We start from the raw sequence: 23,290 nt of genomic DNA on the forward strand, positions 1-23,290 counted from the left end.
CGCCTCGCCGGGCAGCGCCACCACGCTGCCGGGGCCGCCGGCCCGCAGGAAACGCACGGCTTCCACCCGGGCCGCGCTCGAGCACCGTTGCTACGCAACTGGACGCTGTGGGCTGAACCACGCAGTCCTCCTAGGGGGGGGAAGAAGAGGAGCAGGTTACATCTTTAGACCCTTCCTTAAAGACAAACACCCGGCATCGCCTTTTCCCGCTCCGAAGCGAGCACTCGCCGCGCTCCCTCCTCTGCGCTCTCCGGGAGCGACAACAACTTTCGTGACGCACGATGGACTCCCGTTCTCCCCCCGCCGGTGTGTTGGTGCCGTCCTGCCGCTTCCAAGCGCTGGGGGAAGCGGAGAGGCAGGGCTGCCCTCGCAGACCCAGAGGAGGGGTGGGAGCGGCACAGCGTAGCGGAGGAGTCCCCGCGAAGGTGTCTCGGTGCTCCCGTGTCTCCTTGCTAACCCCAGCCTGGGGCGGTGCGCTTCGTCTTCATCCCTCCGCGCCCGGAGTTGGTATGCGCCGGTAGGCGTGGCGGGCCAATCGCGGCGGCTGTTGTTGGCCCGTGCAGGGTGACATTGGGGGGCGGCGGAGCTACCATGGTGCTGGCGTCGCTGGGCCGCTCGGCGGGGCGGCTGCTGCGGGCCGGGAGCGGCGCGGTCGGGCGGCGGCAGTGAGTGGGCCGGGGCCGGGGGGCGGGCCGGGTAGCGGAGGGGCCGGGAGTGAGACGGCCGCGGTGCGGTTGTTGCAGCGCTGGCGGCGAGGTGCACATCCAGCCGCGGTACCGGCAGTTCCCGGAGCTGACGCGAGCGCAAGTGATCCGCAGCGAGCTCCTCAGCGGCTTCATGTGGTTCTGGATCCTGTGGCACTTCTGGCACAGCTCGGACATGGTGCTGGTGAGGCCGGCGCGGCGGCGGGGCCGGGGGGCGGGGGGCGGTGGCTGTGGCCGCGCTCTGAGCCTGCCTCTCTCCCAGGGCCACTTCCCCTACCCCGACCCTTCGGCCTGGACGGACGAGGAGCTGGGGATCCCTCCGGACGACGCGGACTAGGCGCCTCCGGTCGCAGTGCCGGCGCTGCCCGCGGCACACCGGTACGGCTCCTCTCGCACGGGCCCCCGGGCGCTGCGGCTAGGCCGGGATTCGCTGTACGGAGCGATGAGCGCCGTCAGCAGGCCAGCCGCAGCCCGGAGTGTGCTTTACCTTGCCTTCAGAGCTCCCGGTGCCAGGGCACCGCGCCAGGCGGTGCTTGCGGGGCGCCTTCTCTTGGCGCTGCTACAAGTACTCTACTTGCAGCGGTTGTGTATTTGTGCTCTGCCGAAGGTAAATGTGCCAGATCTGTTGTACAGAATGCAGGTAGCTGTTGGCAGTGCTTACTGCCTTCACACACACTTGTCTTGGGTACCTGAATGCTCCAGTGCTGACAGTAGTTGTGGCAGTGTAAGCCTGCAGTGTAGCAACTAAGTTGTAGTTTAACTGCTGCCCGTTAATTTTCTTCATGCTGTCCTGTAAACCCAGCATGACCTATTTTGTCTCTGTGTCTAGAGAGAGACCTGTGCACTTGTCCCTTTGAAGGGCTGAGGCTTTGGCTTGTTTCATACTATTCAGTTGCTCTCTCTTTGAAGCTGCTGTGGCATAGCATGGCTCTAAACCCAGCAGCTTCAACTAGTGCAGAAGGCAGTGTGGGTTCTGTCGAGAGGGTCCTTCCCCTGCTCTCAGTGGTGGGAAAAGGGGGGGTGAAAGGGTGCTCAGGATTCTCTTCTATTACTTGCAGGTCCCTGGAACTAAAGAGGCCCCTGGAACCAAAGCTTTGGCTCCTCCGGTCCTTGTTTCAATAAAAGTAACTGTAAACAAACACTAGGTTAACTTTGTACTTTGTTTTTGAGTGCTGTAGAGTTGCTGGAAAAGGAACTCCAGCTTTGGAGTCTACATGAACTTCTCTAGTGTTTGCTCACTACTGCTCAGATCTTGCTGCCTCAAAGAAATAAGGTGATAGATTCATGTCCAGGGAGTGATTTAAAACTTCATAAATGCACAAAATGTAGGTAATAATCTTACCATTAAAGCTCTGTCAAATAACTTCTGAAAGGGGGGGAGGAAATAAAACTTGTCCGTGTTAGAATGCAGAGAAGCTAACTTAAACACATTCTACTGGCATCTTGTCACCTCCTAACAGTTGCCTTAGAAGCAGGGGAAGTTACCCTGAAGAGAACCCAGGCCAAGCTTTCTCCAGGGTGAAGGGGAATGGGGCCCTTGGATGTTACCAGAGCCCAGAATAATCCCTGGTGAAGCAAAACCCACAGCAAAGGTAAAAATCCCTGATGCTGGCTTACTGTGCTTGGTGGTGGGGTTAGTTAGTTTATTTCTCCCCTCTTGTTTTGGTTTTTCCTCCCATCGTTACATTCTAAAGCAACATCAGAGTAATGTTTTCACTCCCCTTAACCACCGTAGTCGTACCTCTGGCGAAGGAGGAGCTGGAACTGCACGATAAACAAGCTCCTTCAGACTTTTCCATGCAGTCAATCTTTATTATAGCAGTATTCTCATATTCACATCAAGTACATAGAACTTTTTGCCTTTTATATAATACAGAGTTCTTTAAATAACTTTACACAGAAATAGTTTTCTTCAATCTGAATTCAGCTATCAAATTTTAATATGTTTTAAGTCTCCATGCTCTCTAACCAAACTGGACAATATTTCCCATTGTACAAATTTACATGAGAAAAACTCCAAAGTACAAATGAAGGGACAACAAAAGTAAAGGGGGAAGGAACGAACAAGAAAAAAGTTGTATTGGCAATTACAGGGGAAACTCGAGAAGGAAAGAAGGGGGGGTTGCCATGACCTACGTAACAGGAAACCAAAAATAAACGTTTTGTAATGAAGTAAAAAATAAATACAAGTTTCAAAACAGTTACTCCATTGTAGGTTTTAAAAAGCAGCTATGGAAATCTACTAACACAATTGGGTTGGGTGGTTGTTTTTAAGTAACCAGACTGGACCTTCTACTTTGCAGTTACAAGCCCCTTGCAAACCTCTGGTGGTCAAAAACCGAAAAATACAGCTGAAAGGAATGTGTTAGCACAGAGTTTAAATCAGTGGGACATACATTTCATTGCACTAAGGAACAAACAAACAGACAAAAAGAAATCAACTCTGTATATAAATTTCCCTTTCCTCTCCTTACTAGATACTTTGCCTCTCATAAACAAGCCTCTGTATTATGAGGTAATGCCATTGTCTTGACTATATATAAAAATAATAAAGTTTAAAGGTTATAGATCTATGTATCTATAACCTTTAAACAAGCCAGTCCTCTCTTACTCCCCCATGGGGTCCAACTATGGAGTGCTACACCTTCCATCACTCTCTAATGAAACAAACACATTGTGCCTCTCACAAAACCCCCCAGGAGGCCAGTGCACCTTCCCTAATCTAGGAAAAGCAGCCTGTGCTCAAGTAAGAGAGAGAGACAGTGCAAGTAATGCACAACGGATTACAAACACCTATACCTGCTCCTTCAAAACAAGGCAGAGTCACAGAAACCAGCAGTGGCCAGCCTGCACGTGTGTCTGGGCAGAGGGGAAGAGGAATCCACTGGGCACCCAGTAACCAACTGCGTTTATGACTGCAGAAGGAAAATGTCACCTGCGCAGCCCTGGGAGACCACAACTACCCCTGACACGAGGGGAGGCTGAAGGGGCAGGAGGAGCACTGCACTGTTGTCGTGGCGCTGGCTCCTGCCTCCCCAACAGCAGCAGACCCTGCTCCAGCAGCGCAGGTCAGCGCCAGATCCCAACGGGACATCCAGGGGGCAGGGAGCAGGGCTTTCCTCAGTCCCAACAAATGAGATCAAAAGAAAAGCAAAGTTCATGGGGGTTGCCAACACGTGCAGGTTGGGCGCTGCTGGGTTTCTGTCAGTTGAGGAGAAGTGTGGAGAGGGGGAGGAAGGGAAGGCAGGTAGGACACAAGGCTCATGAAGGAATGATGTGCTTTTTTTTTTTTTTTTTTTTTGATTTTTTGTGTCTTTTTTTCTAAAGGTTCACAGCTTTGAATAAAAAAAGCACATTTATTGCACTTACATTTTATTTTAGACAGAGTTAACTTAAATTATGCCCTCGGAACCCCTCCCACCATCCCAAAATAACCCAAGTTTGGTCCATTTTGCCCCCTAGACCCAACGGCCATGCCCAGCTGGCAGGGTGCATTTCTTCTCCTACTGTTCCACTGAACTCCCAACCAGAGAGACAGATCTTTTCTTCAACCCTGGTGAATACACCAATGCAACACAGAATAACAACATCTAGCAAAACAAAACCCAGCCATTTTCCAAACCCAAACAAAAAAGCAAACAGTTACTTTTTGTGGCTTACTCGCTCAAAAGTACATGTCACACAAGGCTTATTCTACAGGACAGCTGCTGCAAGCGGGACAGACTAGACCAAATGACCACACAGGCCACTGCTGGCTCTTAAGGAGGCTGGATGAGCTGAAGACACTGCTGCTGTGATACTGTGAAGCAAATGCCTAGGTAGTTTAGAAGGTTCTAAACTCTCCCATCAGCTCCCTTCTCTTAGGGTAGTAATAGTTTATCCATGTCCTAACATGTACGTTTAGTGCAGAATCTCGGGTAGGCAGAAGGATTCCAGACAGATCCTGAAACATGAGTCAAATGTTTTTACACTTTGCCACCTAAAAGGAACAAAGCCAAATTAAAACTGCCCCGAGATTTTGTATGAACTGTGCATTTAGACATAATAGTAATTTACAATTATGCCCAAAGCCTTGCCCCAGAGAAGAAAAAAATCTGAAAAAGCACTAATACCAAAGCCCATTATTTTGTCCTTTATGGACAGGTAGGTAAATATGACACTGGTATGTTAAGTACTGCCCTAAGTCTACATAAGAGGTTTGAAACTTGAATGAATCGAATTCAAACACACTGGTGGGTCCCTCAGTTGACAAGACACCTACCATCTCCCACAGTTAATGTGCAGTAACAGTATGCGTCACTGTAAGAGGCCAAAAAATAGCTAAGGAAACCTGCTGACGTTCCAGGAAGCAATTAATTGCACTTTCTGGGCCAGGGAATTGAGTGTATAATCTGATATATGCACACTTGGATTACACAAGTACTAGCCATCAATTTCATTTTTCATCTACAATCACATTCCAAGAAGCTATAACAGGGTAATTTTGTAACAGTGTAACTTTGGGCCTCTTCAGGGCTTTCCATTACCTTCCTTTAACAAGATCTTTGTGTCTTTGGAATGGGAGGAGGGCTTATTCTGAATTAAATGAACCTCATTTAACTTTGGATAGAGCAGATTTCAAGCTGCAGGTTTCCTGTAACTGAATTAGGAATCCTTCGGTTCTAGCTTTGAAATGGTAATAGGTGTTTTGGGGAATGCTGTCTGCCCTCCTTGCTACTTTACAGAAGTTTACCAACTCCAACCTACCTACCTATAAAGTAATAGCTATGTACAAAACTACTGCAGCAGAAGTAAACCAAAGCCACTGCTCTAGTTACAAAGCACCTGGTTTACATTCTGTTGGACGTCTTAAGGTTGTGAAGGCACATGATCATTTGGCAAACTGCAAAGACTGTTGGGGGGGATCCCTACACAAACCATGTAACAGAGGGACAGTCTTGGTAGCTCTCTGTTCGAAAGAAGAGAGAGGCTAGTTTTCATCTGCAGTTCTTCATGTTTTGTCCTTCCACAGTTTCGTAGTTACTTACTGCTGTCACGGTGCTGACTCAGTAGCTTCTGTGTTAGCATCCTTGAAACTTAAAAGCAGGGAAAAAGTTTTAGCAACTTCTCTCTGCTCTTCTGATGATTCCATTTACTAAGCAAGAAGTAATGAAGCAATGAAGATAGACAGACATTTAAAATGCATGCCAAAACAAATGTGAAGTGCAAACGCATATTAACAGGGACGCAGTCAACGGAACATTGATTTCACAAACTTCTATTTAAGATGCATAACAGAAAACTGGAACACCCAGCACCTTCAAAGTGATGCCTTAACAGTCCTCTCATGCAACTGCTTTTTGACTGAACTTGACTGTACCTAGAAGCTTTGCCTGTCACATTGTGCTACGGGTGATGCTATTTTCAACAGACAGAAGACACATCATCTACAGTACTACGAACAGTTTGTGCTACACATGCTGCACTCACAGTCAAGAAGGCAATGAAATCTATAGGCTGCAAAGTGTGAAATGTCTACATGCTTCTTCCCTAAATTTAACCCCTCCACCTATCAAAACGTCAACTTGTACTTGTTTGTGAGGAGTCTGGCAATCTTGCTTCCCTACATAGTCTGTTAAATGCTGGATGCATTGACATCAACAGGTAAACACAGAAGCAAACCTATTTATGTGTGATCTTCAGTGTATTTTCTTCCCCCAATTTGGGCTTTTGTGGAAAGACGTGGTATTTATCAACAGTCAGCATTTCACTCATTTTATGGCATGAAGGCCAAATTCTACCTCTACTGAGCATGTACTAATCCAAGTAATATTGACAGGCCATGATAAGACTGCAGTATTTGGCCTCAAACATTCTGCAGCAGCAGCAGCTGCTGGAGTATTCGGGTGCAAAGAAAGATGATTTTGGGTAAGTGTGAAAACCGTAAGTGGCTGCATTTAATGGCCTGCATGAGTTTAGCAATAAAGAAATGACTGGGCTAATCATATCTGGGGCTATCTTGGACCTAATTCAAGCAGAAATGACTTTCAAAATAACCAGGCCTCTACGCTCATACCATTTGGTTTAAGCCCATTATTATGTTCCAATTCCAGCAAATATGCCACAGGAAACGATCTCGTACTGACAGGGAAGATGTAACAGATAACAGGCCTCTTCTAACTCTATGGAAAAGGAAAGGCAGAGGGGAAGGTATATGTGTGGTTAATGAAGGCATGAATAGCTGGGATTGGATACCAGTAGTTTTCCAAATGATTAGGTACTAGATCCTGTAGAGCTAAAAGCAGTATGACTGTCTGGATGTTTGTCCCAACACACACGCACACACAAAATCATAGAATCATCACAGACTGCTGTGGGCTGGAGGGGACCTTAAAGCTCATCCAGTTCCAACCCCTTGCCATGGGCACGGACACCTTCCACTAGACCAGCTTGCTCAAAGCCCCATCCACCCTGGCCTTGAGCGCTGCCAGGGAACTAACATATCCATAATATGGCATGTGCTTGTGGTTAGGACACCACAGAGAAACTTGAGAAATTTGGTGTAATGGCCACGAACACATTGGTCATTTCAGTTTATCTCCTTCATCCCACTGCTATACAGGGCACTCAGTTCTCGTCTACTCTTATCTCCCTGTTCTCTAAACAGGGCACCTTTAAGACTGGTTCTGATGGCATGCAAGACATCCAGAAAAATTCCCAAAGGAAAAGATTAAAAAAAATTAAAATCCCAATTATCTACAAACCAAATTTCTTCCAAAGTTTTGCATGAGTATCACACGGGACCTTTTACAGACAAACACACACTATTACAGCTATCTGGAGGGCAACAAACTAACGTGAAAACCAGTAGAAATGCATCCGGAAAGGACTTCTCTAAACAGCAGCCAAACAACTTGCACATTCCTCAGGGAAAAAGAAAAAAACCCAAACTCCCAACTCCCCTCCCAAAACCCCAGAAAAACAAAATTACAAACAAACCCCATAAAAAAAACCCCATAAAACACAACAACAAAACAAAACTGAAACCAAACAAACCCCCAAACCCTAAAACAAAACAAGAGAGATAATGTGTTACTTATAAAGTGCTTTGCATGGACAAGGATAGCAATTTTCCTTGTGCTTTTCCTATGGGCTCAAGAAGCATGTTGTAGACTAATGGGTAATGAATCTTCACCAAAAATAAGTTCATTTTAAGCAAAGAGTGAATGCAATTCCTAACAGTTATATTTTAGCAGACAATCTTCCCCCAGCATGACCTTGTGGAAGGAAACCAGGGCTTTTAAGAAGCTCTGTGAAACAAATGACTGTTGAACCACCTTGCTCCGATAGGTTTCTTCCGAGAGAACATTCATTTCCAGTATGCCCGACACCTACGAATGGGGCCACAGAAGGAGAATGAGCAGCGACTACTTCATCCTCTAGGAGTCTGCGAATGCTCCCACCTGCCTGCTGACCACAGTGGTCCTGGCCCTTTCCACCTCTTAGGTACTGGCCTCAGATGATCACCAGGGAGCACTATGGTTTCACCGTATGCACGCCAGTTTGCTCATCAGCTTCTCCACACTGGGAAGTGGCTATTGCTACTGTTTAAATTCCTGCCAATCTCGGTAAGGAAAAACCTTACAGCATCTGAAGACCCACAGCAGACAAGAAAAAAATTGTGCTTTTTTTTTTTGTTTGGTTTTTTTTTGTGTGTTTTTTTTAAAATGCATCCTGTACACAAAATCAAATCTATTCATGTACCAACATGAATCGCTTCATTCTTGTAGTGACTATCAAGTCATTCACTATTGCTGTCTTGCTAATGTTTGTGGAATTAATATGAATACACAGTATTTCAGTTATAATTCCCACTTCAGATTAGTCCGGTCCCTGTAACCCCAGTAAATATTTACTGACAAACATAATAAACTACCAGCAACACTGCAGAACTCTCGGGGTTTAACACTATGTCCCACTACCGATGTGCGTTTCTCCCTTGACATGGGAGCAACCTTCTGCAGACAGAAACAGTCCAGCTCTCCTAGGGAGGGAAGGACAGTGTCCTCACCCAATAAACCCGTGTTTAGCACGGACACCACATTCACACACATTTAACTCCTTCATTTATTTGTCACGATTAACACCCCTCTCCTTCCCAGCAAGTACCTCCCTGCTCGAGGCGGGGGTCAGTTCTCCTGCCTCGCTCGGAGTGGTACAGGGCAGATGCGAATCAAACTCTGAAAACTTCTGTCTGAGCTTGGATTTCTTTCTCATGTGGTCTGACTTGCCTCTGTACAGATAATTTACATGTAATACCACATACCAGAGAACTCCGCAAACAGATCACATCACAACATACTCTATGAGAGGTAAACAATGTGCAGAACTTGATGAGTTGGGTTTTTTCTTCTTCCCTGACTGGGTAACTTGCGGAAAAAGCTACCGACCATCAGAAAACCAGGACTGGAGGACAGGGAAACAAAGCACTCTAGTGGAAATACCGCCACCTTCATCCTAGTTTGCAAAGCGTACATAAGGGAAAGACAAACGGAAGGGAAGAGATGACAGGGCAGAAAGCTGTGAGAGGAGAAGTAGTCAGCGTGGATCCAGCAAGTACCGTTTTGTTTTGATCTAACAACTTGCCATTAGGACAAGATGCTCCACATTTACACACACACTTATCAGAGGACGTTTAGTTAACAGGATAAAAATCCTTTAAAAAAAGCTCTTGAAAGTACCAAAACATAATTTTTCGGAATGTCTAATTCTAGGGGGGTTTGGATTTGTATTCAATTCAACCTGAGAACTTTTTTCCCCGCTTATGAAAACATTACATCTTGGTAAGGTACCTGGCATTAACCTGCACCCTCTTTTAAAATAAAACTTTTAAAGTAGGTACATACACCATTCACAGTCTGTATCGGGAATTCTACAGACTTCAGATGCTGCGGTAGCATCTCTGATAAATACATTGTATCTTATGATACAAAAGAAAAAGAGTAAGAGAGGACAATCTCGCTACATGTTTTGTTTTGCCTTTTTAAACTTCAGTTTGTTGCTGGATCAAAAAGAAGGATCTACCTAATCCTTCTCAAAGATGTTGTATATGCATACACCAGGAAAACACTGGAAAAGGAAACAGGTTAAGGTTGGTGGTGGTTGTGTGTTTTTTGAAGAAGTGATAAAGTAAATCTGAAAAAAGGTGCAGCAGCATCCCCTTTTCCTTCAGATTAACCTCACTGCCTTAGAGTCACATCTTCTCCAGCTCCCATCACCTCCCACTTTTAACTTTATCGGAATAAACCCTAGTAATATAGACAGATTTAGGTGTCTGATGTTGTAATACAGTGAAAAGGGGATACTGCATTGTCCATAAATCAGTGAGTACACCAGGAAAAAAAAGATCAGAACAGAGGATGATTCTTGTAAATTAGCACTCATCAGATTTTCGGCCTCTGATGGTACGTTGTTAGAGGGAGAAAGCTGACCGGCAGACCATCCAAAGCAAGTCTCCTAAGTTGCAGCAGCAGTTCCATCCCCTCATGCCTGAGCACCACAGTCAAACCACGAGCGCCCTCTCCTCTCTCCTGGGAATGATGCCAACGGCACAGGCAGCCACTGCGGGTCTCCGAATGCACGTGGTGGTTTGTGTTGAAGGAGAAACACTGGCAGCAGAGGATTCTGGTTCCCAAAAAGGTACTTTTTCCCATTGTGTTGGACTGGCAGTTCCATTCTGCTCCACTTTTAAGCTTATGAATATCTTTTCTAAATTACTTTAGGTTTTGCGGAGCAGAATAGAGTTTGGATGTTAAGAAACTGTCGGAACACAAGACTTAAATAACAGAGTGGGTGCTGCCATGGTGCTGTGGCTACTTGAACGCTGCAAATTCTCCTGTAGAGGGAGGACAAGAGCTTGGTTTAAAAAGGCGGTATCAGTTACTAGGTGGTCAGAGATTTTCTCTAGACTAGTTGAACATTAGGTTGAATATAAAAGATGTTAAAAAATGCAAACTGTTAAAATCAGAGCACAAGAGAATACACAGTGAGAGAACATTGAATACAGACCCAGGGTATTTTACTGAAAAGAGGATTTCTTGAAAGCAAGCTGTACCCATTCTTCCCAAGACAAGAGGTTTGAAAGTTCAAGCAAAGCCTAATGCACTATGCATTTGAAAATGTGTCAGTTTAATTTCAGTTTAAACTCCTTATTGCACATATATCCTCCTGAAAAGCATCAACTGCAATAAATGCGCCAGGCTGCAAACTCATTTCTAGTCTGGTGTAAAATGATTTAATAACAAAGAGCTACCTGACACACCCGTTAACCGTTAAAGACTATGTACAGTAAAGTGCCTGATTAAACCAGTATTAAAGAATGCTGGGATCTGGTTTAGAGACCAACACAGCAACCTACTGTGAGAAAAAGAACGGTGAGATTGTCTACTCAATCCCAGACCAGAAACTAGGCCTCGCTAATAGGGAGCACAACAAATTAAAGCAAACCCTCGCTTCCTTCACAGCTACTGAATAACACTCTATGCAGTGCTTTCACATGCAACGATCTCCTGAAATTCTACAGTTTATTTAGTGTCAGCATGCCGTGAGATAGACTGGTAGTCCCGTTTCAGAGAAGAAGAAACAATGGCACAGAGTAAAACTGCTACCCAAAAGTCTTCAGAAGTTTGCCAGCACATGGAACAGAAGCTGAACCTAAGGTACTCATCCTCATCATCTTATACTTCAGCCCAAAAACTCCCCTGCCACCCACAAAGAAATTGCATTTCATCAGATTTTTAGGGAGGGGTGTTCCAGTATGCTTAACCAAAAGGAGTCCAGAGCACGAGAAAAAGAAACACACATCCAACTTCCCTGTGCTGGGTTTCACATGAGGTTTGGGATAGTTTATGCCCCTTTCTTGACAGCACTCCTCAGAGCTCTGCTAATAATGAAGGAGTGATAAGCAGACATCAGAGACCCTTTGTTCTGTTCAACAGAGGCATGTTGAATGCCCTTACATCCAAACAACTGCTCCCTACCATGCTGTCCTTCCATCCTTTGCAGAGCGAGTGTTTTGTTGACTTTGTTGCTTTTTTTCTTAAGACTCTTATTCTGATTATTGGAAACAAACCATAAACATCCCTGCAAACAGGATTTTTGGCTAATAGCATTAATTCCGTGAATGTCTTGTTCTCTAAAGAAGAGAACCAAGAGTGATCAGGAGACTGCATGAGGAAGAAATCCCATATACCAGGGCCTGGCAGGAAAAGCTGATCCAGCTGATCTAAGGGAGCTTTAAGAAAGCAAAGAGAGGGCTCTGTCTGTTGTAGGAAATGAGAAGGGAGTATGCTCACAGTCTAAAGTAATGGTGGCTGGCACAGGTGACTGTGATAGACCTCAAGCTCTATGTGTCTTGACACTGTGGTGGTAGGTTTAAGTTTTAACAACGAAAGAAGAAAAGCTTTATGATGGGTCTAACTGCCCATTTTACCAGTTCTACCAACAGATGAAACCTTTGCTCTAAAATACTCTAAAGTATTTGTTAATTTTTCTTGCTTCTCTGACACATTTCACCTATTTTCCAACTCTCTTCACAGGGTCTTCTAGAAACAACTCATTTTTGGTACTTTTAAGATAAGGACGAAAAAGTCATCAAGCATTTGCCTGTGAGGCCAATTTTTAAGAATGCCATTCAGGCTTAGCTAGGCTTTCAAAACATGCTCTACTTAATTTATTTTTCAGTCTGCCTTCCTAAACTGCTGATTAAAGACCAATTTATAAACAAGAGATCGCTCCCTCATTACTCATCTTGTCCTTCTGCCCATTTCTGGTAATAATTCAGCTTTTAATAGTCATACAGGGATTTCAGAAGATAAAAGATGAACCATTAATTTGGAAAGGGCAATGGAAAAACAGGATCAGAAGTCAAGAAGCATCTCAGATAAAATGGTAGCTATAAAAAGGTGATTTTCAGGCTTTTCTGACATTTAAATAAAACCTTAGCAAAGACATTTTCTTTGACAAGTTAATGCTAAACCTCCACTTTCAAAATTAAGGTGCTACTCTGATCTCCAATCAGGAGGAGACCAAAATATCTCATGATGGGATTATGCTGATTTAACACCTACAAGATACATTAGCAGTAATGGCTTTCCCTAGATGAAGAATGTAGATAAGATGGCTACATCCATCCACAAACAGGAATCTTCCATCCTGGGTGTTGACAGGACTTTCTGAGGTGGCAGCTAAAATGCTTTGTGTCACCTTTTCTATTCTGAATATGTAAATTATTTGTAAGTTGGTTCTTTTATCTTCTGAAAGAAACTTCACCTGTAGGAGAAGGAGAGAGAACACAGCCAACCTCTTCCTGAGACTTAGATGCACGCACATAAATGAAGCAATCTGAACTGTGAATCTATCAGGACAGGAAGGTCATGCCCAGGGGAAATGAATGGATGAAATGAAGACAGCTTTAGGAACATGACCCAGTATGCCCCATCCTGCAGGATCATCTGATTCTGCCCTGCTAAATCTTTGGGCATGGTTCTATGATGGCCAATGTTAATCTAAACTGGGATTACTGCAGTCCCACTCTCCCTCCTGCCCGTTGTGCCACACTGCACTATCTGGCTCTGAGGCAAGATGGCTCAAGGAGCTGACCTAGCAAATGCTAGCTTAGGTTGGTAGGAAAGAAGAGAGTTTTGTAACCAGTTTTTGGATAGCTGCTCTGTTGACAGTGGGGGGAACCCACTCAACTGCGTGGAATGGACTAGTGGAACTTGCCAGTGCTAGGGTAAGGAGCTGGGCCGCAGCTGTTCCAAATGAGATCAGCTTAACCATGAAGCTACGAAACCACATACTTCATGATTTGTGATGTAAAAATACCCCAGACATTTTCAGTCATTGTGAGCCAGGCAGCTGATGTGGTTCTTACCAAGCAGGCCTTCAGATACTTGCTTTGCTGGTAACAAAGAAATTCCTTTCCAAAGGATGAATAGCATTTGAAAGTCTACACTTACAGAGCCCTTTCAAGTTAGTTGCTACAGTCTTCACACTTGTCACATGCAAAGTGAGTGGAATCTGTTCTAAATGCACTTTCAAAAAAACCTGTACTAAAAAGATGATAAAAGTTCTTTCACATTGCTTCCAAACAGTACATTGTAAGGGCATGACCTGAGTGAACCTGCTGCCCCTAATCCCTTGAAAGACTTAAGATGCTGTTACCAATCTCTACTGTCACAAATTCAGAAGGTATCTGGACTCATGAGGTTACTAGGTATATGCATGACAACTGTACTCCTTACCTCCTCATCCTGGGGTACATGCCATGTTTCTCAGAACGGTAAGGAGAAGAATGCTTCCCTTCCAGGCCTGTGCCAGCCTTGTCTACCTAAGCAGAGACTTGGATAGACTTATCAAAGGGAAACACCAAATTCCAGCACCTTGCTTGGATTCCATTCACAGAAAGTATGTCAAAGAGGCAATTTTCTGTTGGATCTCATGCTGACCTAGTACGGATGCCATTCACTGGCTAAATAATAATTTGGAACATACTCGGATGTGGGTAATTAGTATCCTCAGAAGACTATACAGCAGTGCTTATGAGGATCTGGTCCTTCTAGAAGGTACCAAGACAGATTTTGTTTCTATACTGAGATTCAGGGAAGTAAAGAAAAAAAGGAGTCTCATAAACTACCCCTTCAGGAAAGCCAGGGATCCTACAGACCTGTTTTCAGGACCAATTGGTATGTGTTTCTAAATAACATAGCTGAGTAGCATCTTTGAGAACACTGACCTAAATCCACAGGTGTATTTAGGCATTTTCATCCTACGTATGTTCCCAAATCTCACTAAAGCAGCAATTACAAATTACAGAAGTTAAACCCCTAAATGCCTTTATGTCAGATAAAGTTAATGATCCACAAAACCCAGCCTCCTTTTAGGCTTCATAAAGTGTTTAGTGAGAAGCTAAGATCACATTATGTCATGGAATCCATAGATTCCAAACCATGCTCAACATGTAAGAGCAGGTGACACAGGAGTAAATCTAATACACTACCATACAGCAGGAAAAGGGTACAAATGTTTCTAAGGATGGCAGCATTTTTTCCCCCATAACTGCAGTTCCAATAGTACAAAAAACAATCTTAACAAGGAAGGTAACACTACTCCAAGGAATAACTGGTCTGAACTCATCTGGCAGACCTGAAAAAGAGTAAGCCTGGGCAGGGCAGTTACGATGATTCCGCCCTCTCTGTAACTCCCTCTGTGGTTAAGCCTTTCCTAGGTGGGACGCCACCATTTCTAGATTCTGCAGGAGACCCAGTGGCACCCTCTTGCTCTTACTGGGATGGGCATTGCAGCTGGTACTGAATATCGTACTTCAAAGCTTAGGAAGCATTGCTCCTCACTGTCTAGAATGAAATTAATTAGTGAATAAGAGGGCAAAAGTCCCCAGTTAAATTCTGTTTTCATGTTAAGATAAGCCTGTCACAATGAGGTGAAGCTACCAGAAAGATGGGAAACAGATTTCCTAAAACAATAACAACCTTCATCTTCCATCACTATTTCCATAGATTTCAACATCTGCATTTTCTCAACTAACAAGATGAGAAGACAAGTTAGTTTCCCAAACTGTTCCAACAGCAGAAGCCAAGCTCATTCGAATCTGGCCAGAAAACGTAGAAATTACCTACATATCTTCAAGCTTTCTAATTCTCCTCCCTGTTTTAAAAGGCTCAGTTGCCAGACAGCAGAAAACCAACCCTGTTTTGAATTCCTGATCTATTTCAAAAACCTATGGCTAGCAACATGCAAAATCCTCTGCAAGTATGTAAATCAGAAGCCATTAAGAACACTCCTGGCCTTTGAAGTTCTAACAGCAGCAGCAAGAGCTTGTTTCTGATGTAGAAGAATCTGTGAAAATTAATAGCTTAGCAGTTTAACACAAACAAACCCACATAACTGACTTCAAAATAAGCAAGACTGCAGTCAATACCATTACTGTTTTCCTATCTGACATCCAGGACTGATACAACCCAAACCACTACTCTGATTCACCTGTTCCAGAGGAATGCTCCAGGGAAGAATACAATCTGTAAAGTGAGCTGACAGGACCTTGGTAAGGTGTCTAGCTTTCTCAGTTAGATATATGGTATAACTGATTCACTTCCAGTCAAACTAGCAGCTTTTACATGGAAGTGAAAAAACCAGTTCATCACTAAACAGAAGCATGCTCAGTGGTATTCTTAACAGTATTAATTAGATCTTTTCATCTTAACAGAATTCATGGTATAATACTGACTTCCATGAAAGCAACTGCTTTTTCAAATCCTCTTTTCCCATTACAGGCGTTAGCAGCCTTTTTCTCTTAAAGTATTTGGCTATGCCCAAGATTTAAAATGTTTGTGTTCTTTCGAAATGTTGAAATCAGCGCTAATTGCAGGGTAGAGGCACCAGCACCAGCACTGTTCTTGCAGTTCAGCAAAAGCAGGTTCGGAATTTATTCTATGTTGCATTGTAATAGAACATTTTGGGATGGTCTAAAGCAAAACAGGTCACGGTATTCAGGCAAAATTAAATGTTAAGAAACCCCACACCACCACTCCTCTGCAGGACTACATGTTCTCTAAACTGCACTATTTTAAACTTCAACTTCCAAAATAAGAGTCACATTTCACTAAGGTCTTTCTTTGGATTGTGTGCTGTATCTGATCACCTCTCCTGACCACAAGAAGTTTCAACTGTGCTCAGGCTCGAGTGTAAATTTATTTTCCCAGTTGCTTCCCACACATGAGTAGCATTACTAAGGGAGGAATCTAAAGCCTACTGCTCAAATATAATGACATCAACTGAAGTAAAGAAACCCAAACCATCATAGCTTGAGTAGATTAAAATCAAATACACTCTAATTCTAATCAACAAACTGGGCAAAACCAACACAGGCAAGCAAAAATGACACCCAATGACCTTAAGAGGATTTTTGCTTGTTCTGAAGTGACTTTTCCCATTTCTCTTATAATTCTTCTTGTGCCAGCTGCTCCCAGGGCAGTTGTTACCAACATGGACTTTGTGCTCAGGACATTCAATGCCCACTGTTAGGAAGAAAGTCTTCGTTCCCTCAGTAAACCTTAAAAACATAGCTGGTAGGAACTGAGAACGTACACGTGTGTTGCACTCACAGGAACACACCAGCACACAGACACACAGGCACATGCTTTCACATTTCTTTTCAGTGCACTGGAAACCCACCGTATCCCCCTGCTTGGATGGGCGTTTTTGGAGAAGCACAAGCATATAGACTAAAATCCTCTGTCTGGAAGCCAGCCCGGTTTAATGAGGGCTCAGATGCACTGCGGTGAATTTTTGGCAACGACCGGGCCAGAAGCTCAATGGAGGCAAGAATCTAAAACATGTAGAAAATAAGCGATCAAATCCGTTGTCCAAAGCTGTAACACTCTCTTAAAACCAAAGGCAGAACATAAATTAACTACAGAAAAATATTTATGGAGACATTTAAACTGAAACGTTAAGAAATAGATTACTGCATTGCGCTCTGATGTTTGATCCTGAAAAAGGCTAAAAAGGACACTTTGGGAAAAAACTGCCTCATTTCACCCATTTAAAGGGCATACTGCTTTCCCTCTGTAAGCATAGTGAATATAGTTGCCTTTTATTTTGCCTCCTTCTTCATGCACTGGTACCTATACCTCCCATCGCTGCAAACAAACACCGCTTTGGCAGCAGTTCACTTAACACCATTCACCATAAAGCCAGCAGGTGGAGCTCCTTAGTTTTTGAAAAAGCTTTGGTTACATTAAGAGTAAAATCCAAGGTCCTGCTCAAGCTTGTAGAGCCCGCACCTTCCTCAGCGGGCACGATAAATCAAGTTTTGCAACGAAACTACCAGCTTGCCTTCATGAAGTTTAGGGCAGAGCAAGTAGGGCGGTATAAAGATTTCCGAGAACATACACCTAGTTGCAATTTGTACGCCTAATTGTGGTTATTAATTTGACTGTCGCCCTGTTGAAACTTTCTCCAACACGTAAATGCTTTTCCAGCCATACGGGTCACTTTAATACCTGCTTTCTGAATTCAAAAGAAACATTTCTAGTTAAACAATACTAACCAGGTACTGAACCAGCACTTCTATGAAGTTATGCTACAGCACTAATCAATGAGATTCTCAATTGGCCAGTGAGTTCATAACCAACCTTTAGTTTTAATATTTGAGTTGGAAAGTCTACTGAGAACTAAAGAGGAACACTTCTCACCTGTGGAAAAAGGGGTCTCTCATCTCTTTTCTTTTTTAAGCATTCTGCCATTAGTCTCTTCATAGCTTTTGGACAGTTGCTCCGTACTTTGCTGAGGTCTGGAGATAGGTATCCTCGTCCCACCATAAAAATTATCTTTAAGGGAAGAAGAGATGAAAGGGGAAGAAGATGAGTCCATAAAGCAACAGTTACAAAAGATTAACATTTTGCTAGACCATTTTGATCCCAGCAGCAAGTTTCCTGCTGCCAGGAAACACTGTCTGGTGCTGAAATCACCAAATTTCTTGGAGTAATGCTTGCTAAGCCTATTCAGTATAGAGAAAAAAATAAAGATTTCTTCCTCCTCCTCCTGCAAGGAGAGATTTCGGTGGAACTTGAACGCTAGTAGATGGTTACCGTTTATAGCAATAACCATCTAAGGAGCGGTCCTTCAGTGTCACAAACTGTTACAAAAACAAGAATAAGCAACTCTGCGGCAGGAACAGAATGCCTAAAAATAAATATTCTGTTTTATAAGTCAACAGCAAGTTTGCACGGAAAGGCATTTTAAAAACACACAGACTTCAAATATTAAGAACCCTTACCTTTTGAGAATAAATTTCATCATCTACTTTTCCACCACAAAAGATTATTCTTGACTCTCACCACCTTCTCCAGCCCCACCCCCCCAAACCACGAAAGAAAAAGAGAAACTGTGTCCTCTGTAGAAGAGGAGACAGACAGGCTTTATATTTTTACAGTAATTCCTTTAACATGGAAGGCTTATATTTCACCTGAAGATGGTTAAGCATAGAACAAAGTAAACTAATAGAAAGCAGGAAAGCAAAGCATTAAATATGGTTACTGTTCTCTTGGATATATAAAAATATATCCTCAAACATCATCATGTCAAACCAATGTCAAATGCAGTGTGGTGAGTATTGCAGTTGTGCTGACACTAAAAACCCCTTTCAAACTAGCTAATCAAAGCTCCATTCATAGTGCTGCAGATAATCACTACCTTTTCTGAATACTCAGACAGACCCAGCAGGTGTATCATACCTTATATTTAATGAAGTGTAACTATTTTGTATCTGGACACTGGCAAAACCAACAGAAAACCCTCACACCTCATCCAAGCTATACATTTTATTTGTACTAACACAATCCTGGTGCCTTTTCAACTTTCTGATTCAGTTGCATCTGTGCTGGCATCAAGGAGATTAAAACTTCCATATGGTTTCTTTAGAAATCTCCATGTGCCAGAGCAGCATTTCATAGTAAAGACTTGTCTACCACATCCCTTACCACTGCTGCAATGAGAGTTATCATCTAAAAATTACTTTTCTCTAAATAGTTACACTACTTGAGTTGAAATTATTAAAAATTCATTACTATCTACGTTTCCAACACTCTATTTACCAATAATACAGGGATTAAACTTTTAATCTAACTGGAGAACAGAAAGTATCACTAAAAGAACAGTCCTAGTCTGCCTAGAAAAATCTGTTACGGTGAGAGAAACAAGAAGGATGCTTTGCTCACAAAGGATCCCAGCTGTGCCATAGTAGCTGATGTAGATGCACCAACAGAGAGTGAGCAGTACTTCCATCTTCTCAGACAATCAACTGGGTGTGACAAAACTCAAGGCATTAGATTACATTTTATATGTTGGCTTCACTTCCAGTTTAGAACTTGCTTCAGCACTCAATTGTTAGCACCCACATCACTGGATTCATCTTTCAAATCTCAAAAGGTAAAACCAAAACAATGCCCTAATACTGCTTTTAGAGGATAATATCTATCTGGCCAGGAATCTGGATATTTCCCATCTTCCAAACAGCAAACCCAATTAAAAATAAAAATAATTAAAAAAAAAAATCACTCCAAATTTGATGAATTGGAAGTGTTCTGATATGGAAACAGTCTTATAAAATGGCATTCACAGATGAACGTTGCTATGGTTGCAGTTCTCAAGTACCGACAGTGAAAAAACAAGAGATGTGGACACAGGAACAACATAAATATATCACCATCCAGACACTGAATAGTTTATACCAAAGATCTTGATGCACAGATACTATTTTCAGATTAGACAGAGAAATAATGAATCAGATGTGCCCTCACAAATGTGCCTATCCTGTGGAGATACATTATGGGCGTGTGGTATCGTCAGACTTAAGGAATATTTGTTCACAATTAAGTAATCTTCTTACAGAATTCACACACTCTGCAAACTCCATCAAGCAGGATTTGAGAAATGCTGGTAGCCTGAAATTCAATTAGACGGTGCATGAGTTCCTACCGATCAAAATGAATATAAAAAACCCAGAAAGATGACTGCTGTTCCATTTTGTCAGTCCTATTGCTGAACTATTATTCAATGCAAGGGAGGGAGGAGAGAGGAATAACTCAACATATGGAGGAGCATTTTGCCTTTGCAGAACTATTCTAAACTGGATTACTATAAGTAACCTGCTCTTTCCCTAATAAGTATCCTGGCAACCAGCTCAGAAGCTGAAATCTATACTTGAAGTAGAAAAGAACAAAAAAAAATACCTCTAGTGAAGTGAATTGATGCTACATGGCTGAGGCAGATCTAGAAAATTTAGATATGTCATCTCGTAACATCAGAAACACAAATCAAACACACACAAAACATCAGAAACACAAAACAAACACACAAACCATCAGAATGTGCACTTCACAAGGCTGAATCTATCTCTGTTTCAGGCCATGGCTAACTGAAGTCACTCCCTTCCCTTACCTGGTCCCTGTTGTTGATGTTTGAGTATGGTAACTGTCCAGTCATCAATTCATAAAGAACAATCCCAAACGCATATACGTCCGACTGAAAGCTATATGGGTTTTTATCTTGCATCCTAATAACTTCTGGTGCCTGTAACCAGGAAAGAATTAGTTTTTATTTCACCACGTCAGGCTGCACCTCACATACCAAGAACAAAACACGGACTTGTCCAAAATATAACAGTGCAAATTCCCCTCTTGCCTCTAGATGTTACTGGGTCCTAATAGAGAGTGGATGTTACTATGAACCTCAAAGTCCACTGGCTCGTTTTAGCTTGGCGATCCTTTTATTTATACAGAATTACCTTGTTCAGGCCAAGAAGCTACTCTGAAACTAGATTATAACAACACTGAAAATAATGTCCAATAACAGAGTCTTCAGGGTTTTTCGGGGGGAGAAAAAAGCACAGTTGCATAGGAGGGTGCAACTACACTTCTTAAGCAAGTTGTACAGTCTCTTGAGAGTAACTATACTTGAATGCTTAAAACTTAACGAGCACCTTCCTTTTGGCTCTGCTCCTTCGTGGGACATTTTCCATGGCTTTTCTCACCTTCTCAACCCTGGATTAATCATACCCTTTTTCCTCAGCCATCATTTTATTTCCAGTTTAAATCTCAAATTAAAGGATGAAGACACTAAAGTGTTTTTTTTCTGACTGCTGGAAAACATGTGCTTAAACAAGAACTAAAAGGTATTCATTTAGTAATTCCTATTACTGCTTGTCTTTTGGCGCTTAAGACAGTTTGTACATGTCAGTGCGCTGGAAAGGCAGTCTTACAAACTTTTGACAAAGGCAACTAAATTTGTTGAAACAAACTCATTACTTCCCCTTGCTTACCATCCATAGAATAGATCCAGACAACTGTTCAAACTGATGGGATCCACTCCATCGTGATTTCACTGTAGCTAGACCAAAGTCACCTATTTTTACTGTGAGGTCTTCATGAAGAAATATATCTAAGGGAGAAATGTTAAGGGAAAACAAACAAGTGGTACCAGTCCTGTTCTACAAGAACAATAAACAGCTACACATGTGCAACATTAGACATAACGGTTTTAACTATTCACCATCATTAAAGAAGGTTTTCATGTAATACAAGTTCTATGCTGTCAGCATGGTGAATTATGCTACTTAAGGGTTACAGAAGTAACTGGGCCACTGCTGAAAGGACCATGGTCCAGGCGGCTTTCTTGAAATGCCATATACAAGAAAAGCCAAAAAATATCCCATGATCAAACTAGTGTAATCTTTCATTGCATGCAGAAACCAAATGATATAAAAATGTTCCCGATACCACAACAAAACTTCCTACATTACGGCAATTACATCAATAGAGTAAGTATTCCTTACTTTGCTACTAGTGATATTACCCATTCTCAGTGTAATTTCAACTCGGGAAATACTCACACACAAGCTGCATTTTACATCAGTAAGGTCATTTCTGACAGAAAAAATCAAAGCAAAGCAAAACGAAAAACCCAACCCCCCCAAAACCAGGAATGCTGTCATGTTCCACAATCACGTCTCTGGGAAAGGATACTATTACTCTTGAGGTCTCTGTGGATGATTGACTTGGCATGCAAATAACTGAAACGGAACATCATAGATTAGGTGGGTTAAACAATATTTCACTATCAAAAACTCAAACTCCACTGTGTTACTGAAACACGAATTCTGCAGATATTCAAAATGCACATATTTATTAAGGTAAAACTGCAGTAAAAGTCTATAAACTAAAGCTTACATTTCCAGCTCAAACCTGATGCTACCAGCTTCTGCTTTTCAGTTCTAACTCAACATTCAGGATAACAGAACTTCAGCAGTTTTTGACATGCCATTCTGTGTTGCAAGTTCTGCCCCCAGGCCCTAACAGGGACTGTCAAGACTGACACAGCTTTATGTAAGGTGTTTCTAAATCACAGGAGCTAAATGTGCTTCCCAGTCCCAGCGTGTACTCAAGTATACTGTCTGCCTTCTAGCATGGGACTAGAAAAAAAGATCCCTTGATTGCAGACTGGATAAATAAATTGCAGCGAACACAGAGAAGAGTACTTGCCCCACAGCATAGATATAGCCTCAATTAGGCAACTAGTCTCCCGTGACTCTTCGTTTAGTTAATGAGATTGTCACAAACTTGCTGGAAAAGCCCCAGTTTACGTCTCTGCTTTGAATTACACTCACAAACCAGCTTCTGCATTTCCACTACCTACAGAGGGAGCCTGGGAAGATGAGCAGGCTAGCAGAAGACTGAGGCTGGCTGCTGCAAACACCTCCCCATCTCTTGATTAAAAATGTAATAGAATACTTAGTAGACAAAATGGCCTGATGAACTGCAATCATCATAGTGGTTTTCCAGATGGAGGGCAATTTCTCTGGTCTTACATCAGTGTTCTGATTTTGGCACACAATATTGGGCTAGTTTTGTGCATTCTAACTCATTTGCCCTCTTATGAGAATAAGGATTACTTACAGTGCTTAGACCAAATATGTATGTTTTTTTCAAATGCTGAAATCTATTATCTACAGATACTTAACAGGAGAACAG

The 23,290-nt window shown here is 42.7% G+C and overlaps 2 protein-coding genes across 2 annotated transcripts in view; one reads left to right on the forward strand and one right to left on the reverse strand.

Moving 5' to 3' along the window:
• Nucleotides 1-545: 545 nt before the first annotated feature.
• NDUFB2 (NADH:ubiquinone oxidoreductase subunit B2) lies at nucleotides 546-1,843 on the forward strand. Its single transcript, XM_065681287.1, has 4 exons — nucleotides 546-665; nucleotides 744-888; nucleotides 967-1,082; nucleotides 1,763-1,843. Exons 1-3 carry the CDS (start codon nucleotides 592-594, stop codon nucleotides 1,039-1,041), a joined length of 294 nt encoding a protein of 97 aa, XP_065537359.1. The 5' UTR covers nucleotides 546-591; the 3' UTR covers nucleotides 1,042-1,082; nucleotides 1,763-1,843.
• Nucleotides 1,844-2,488: 645 nt separating this feature from the next.
• Nucleotides 2,489-23,290, reverse strand: part of BRAF (B-Raf proto-oncogene, serine/threonine kinase) — an 83,847-nt gene continuing 63,045 nt past the window's right edge. The window contains exons 14-19 of the mRNA XM_065681172.1: nucleotides 22,286-22,332; nucleotides 21,583-21,701; nucleotides 20,703-20,834; nucleotides 17,957-18,091; nucleotides 16,935-17,088; nucleotides 2,489-10,578 (exon numbers count right to left, since the gene is read on the reverse strand). Of these exons, the coding sequence (XP_065537244.1) occupies nucleotides 10,556-10,578; nucleotides 16,935-17,088; nucleotides 17,957-18,091; nucleotides 20,703-20,834; nucleotides 21,583-21,701; nucleotides 22,286-22,332 (610 nt within the window). The 3' untranslated portion in view covers nucleotides 2,489-10,555. The remainder of the gene's footprint in view (nucleotides 10,579-16,934; nucleotides 17,089-17,956; nucleotides 18,092-20,702; nucleotides 20,835-21,582; nucleotides 21,702-22,285; nucleotides 22,333-23,290) is intronic.

This window comes from Lathamus discolor, chromosome 1 (genome assembly GCF_037157495.1).
Source record: "Lathamus discolor isolate bLatDis1 chromosome 1, bLatDis1.hap1, whole genome shotgun sequence".
NCBI classification, from domain to species: domain Eukaryota; kingdom Metazoa; phylum Chordata; class Aves; order Psittaciformes; family Psittacidae; genus Lathamus; species Lathamus discolor.

Excerpts from the sequence above, each read along its gene's own strand:
- NDUFB2 (XM_065681287.1), top strand. The coding sequence starts at position 592 with ATGGTGCTGGCGTCGCTGGGCCGCTCGGCGGGGCGGCTGCTGCGGGCC. Across the intron at positions 666-743 it reads GGCGCGGTCGGGCGGCGGCA|CGCTGGCGGCGAGGTGCACA; the intron begins GTGAGTGGGCCG and ends CGGTTGTTGCAG. Across the intron at positions 889-966 it reads ACAGCTCGGACATGGTGCTG|GGCCACTTCCCCTACCCCGA; the intron begins GTGAGGCCGGCG and ends CCTCTCTCCCAG.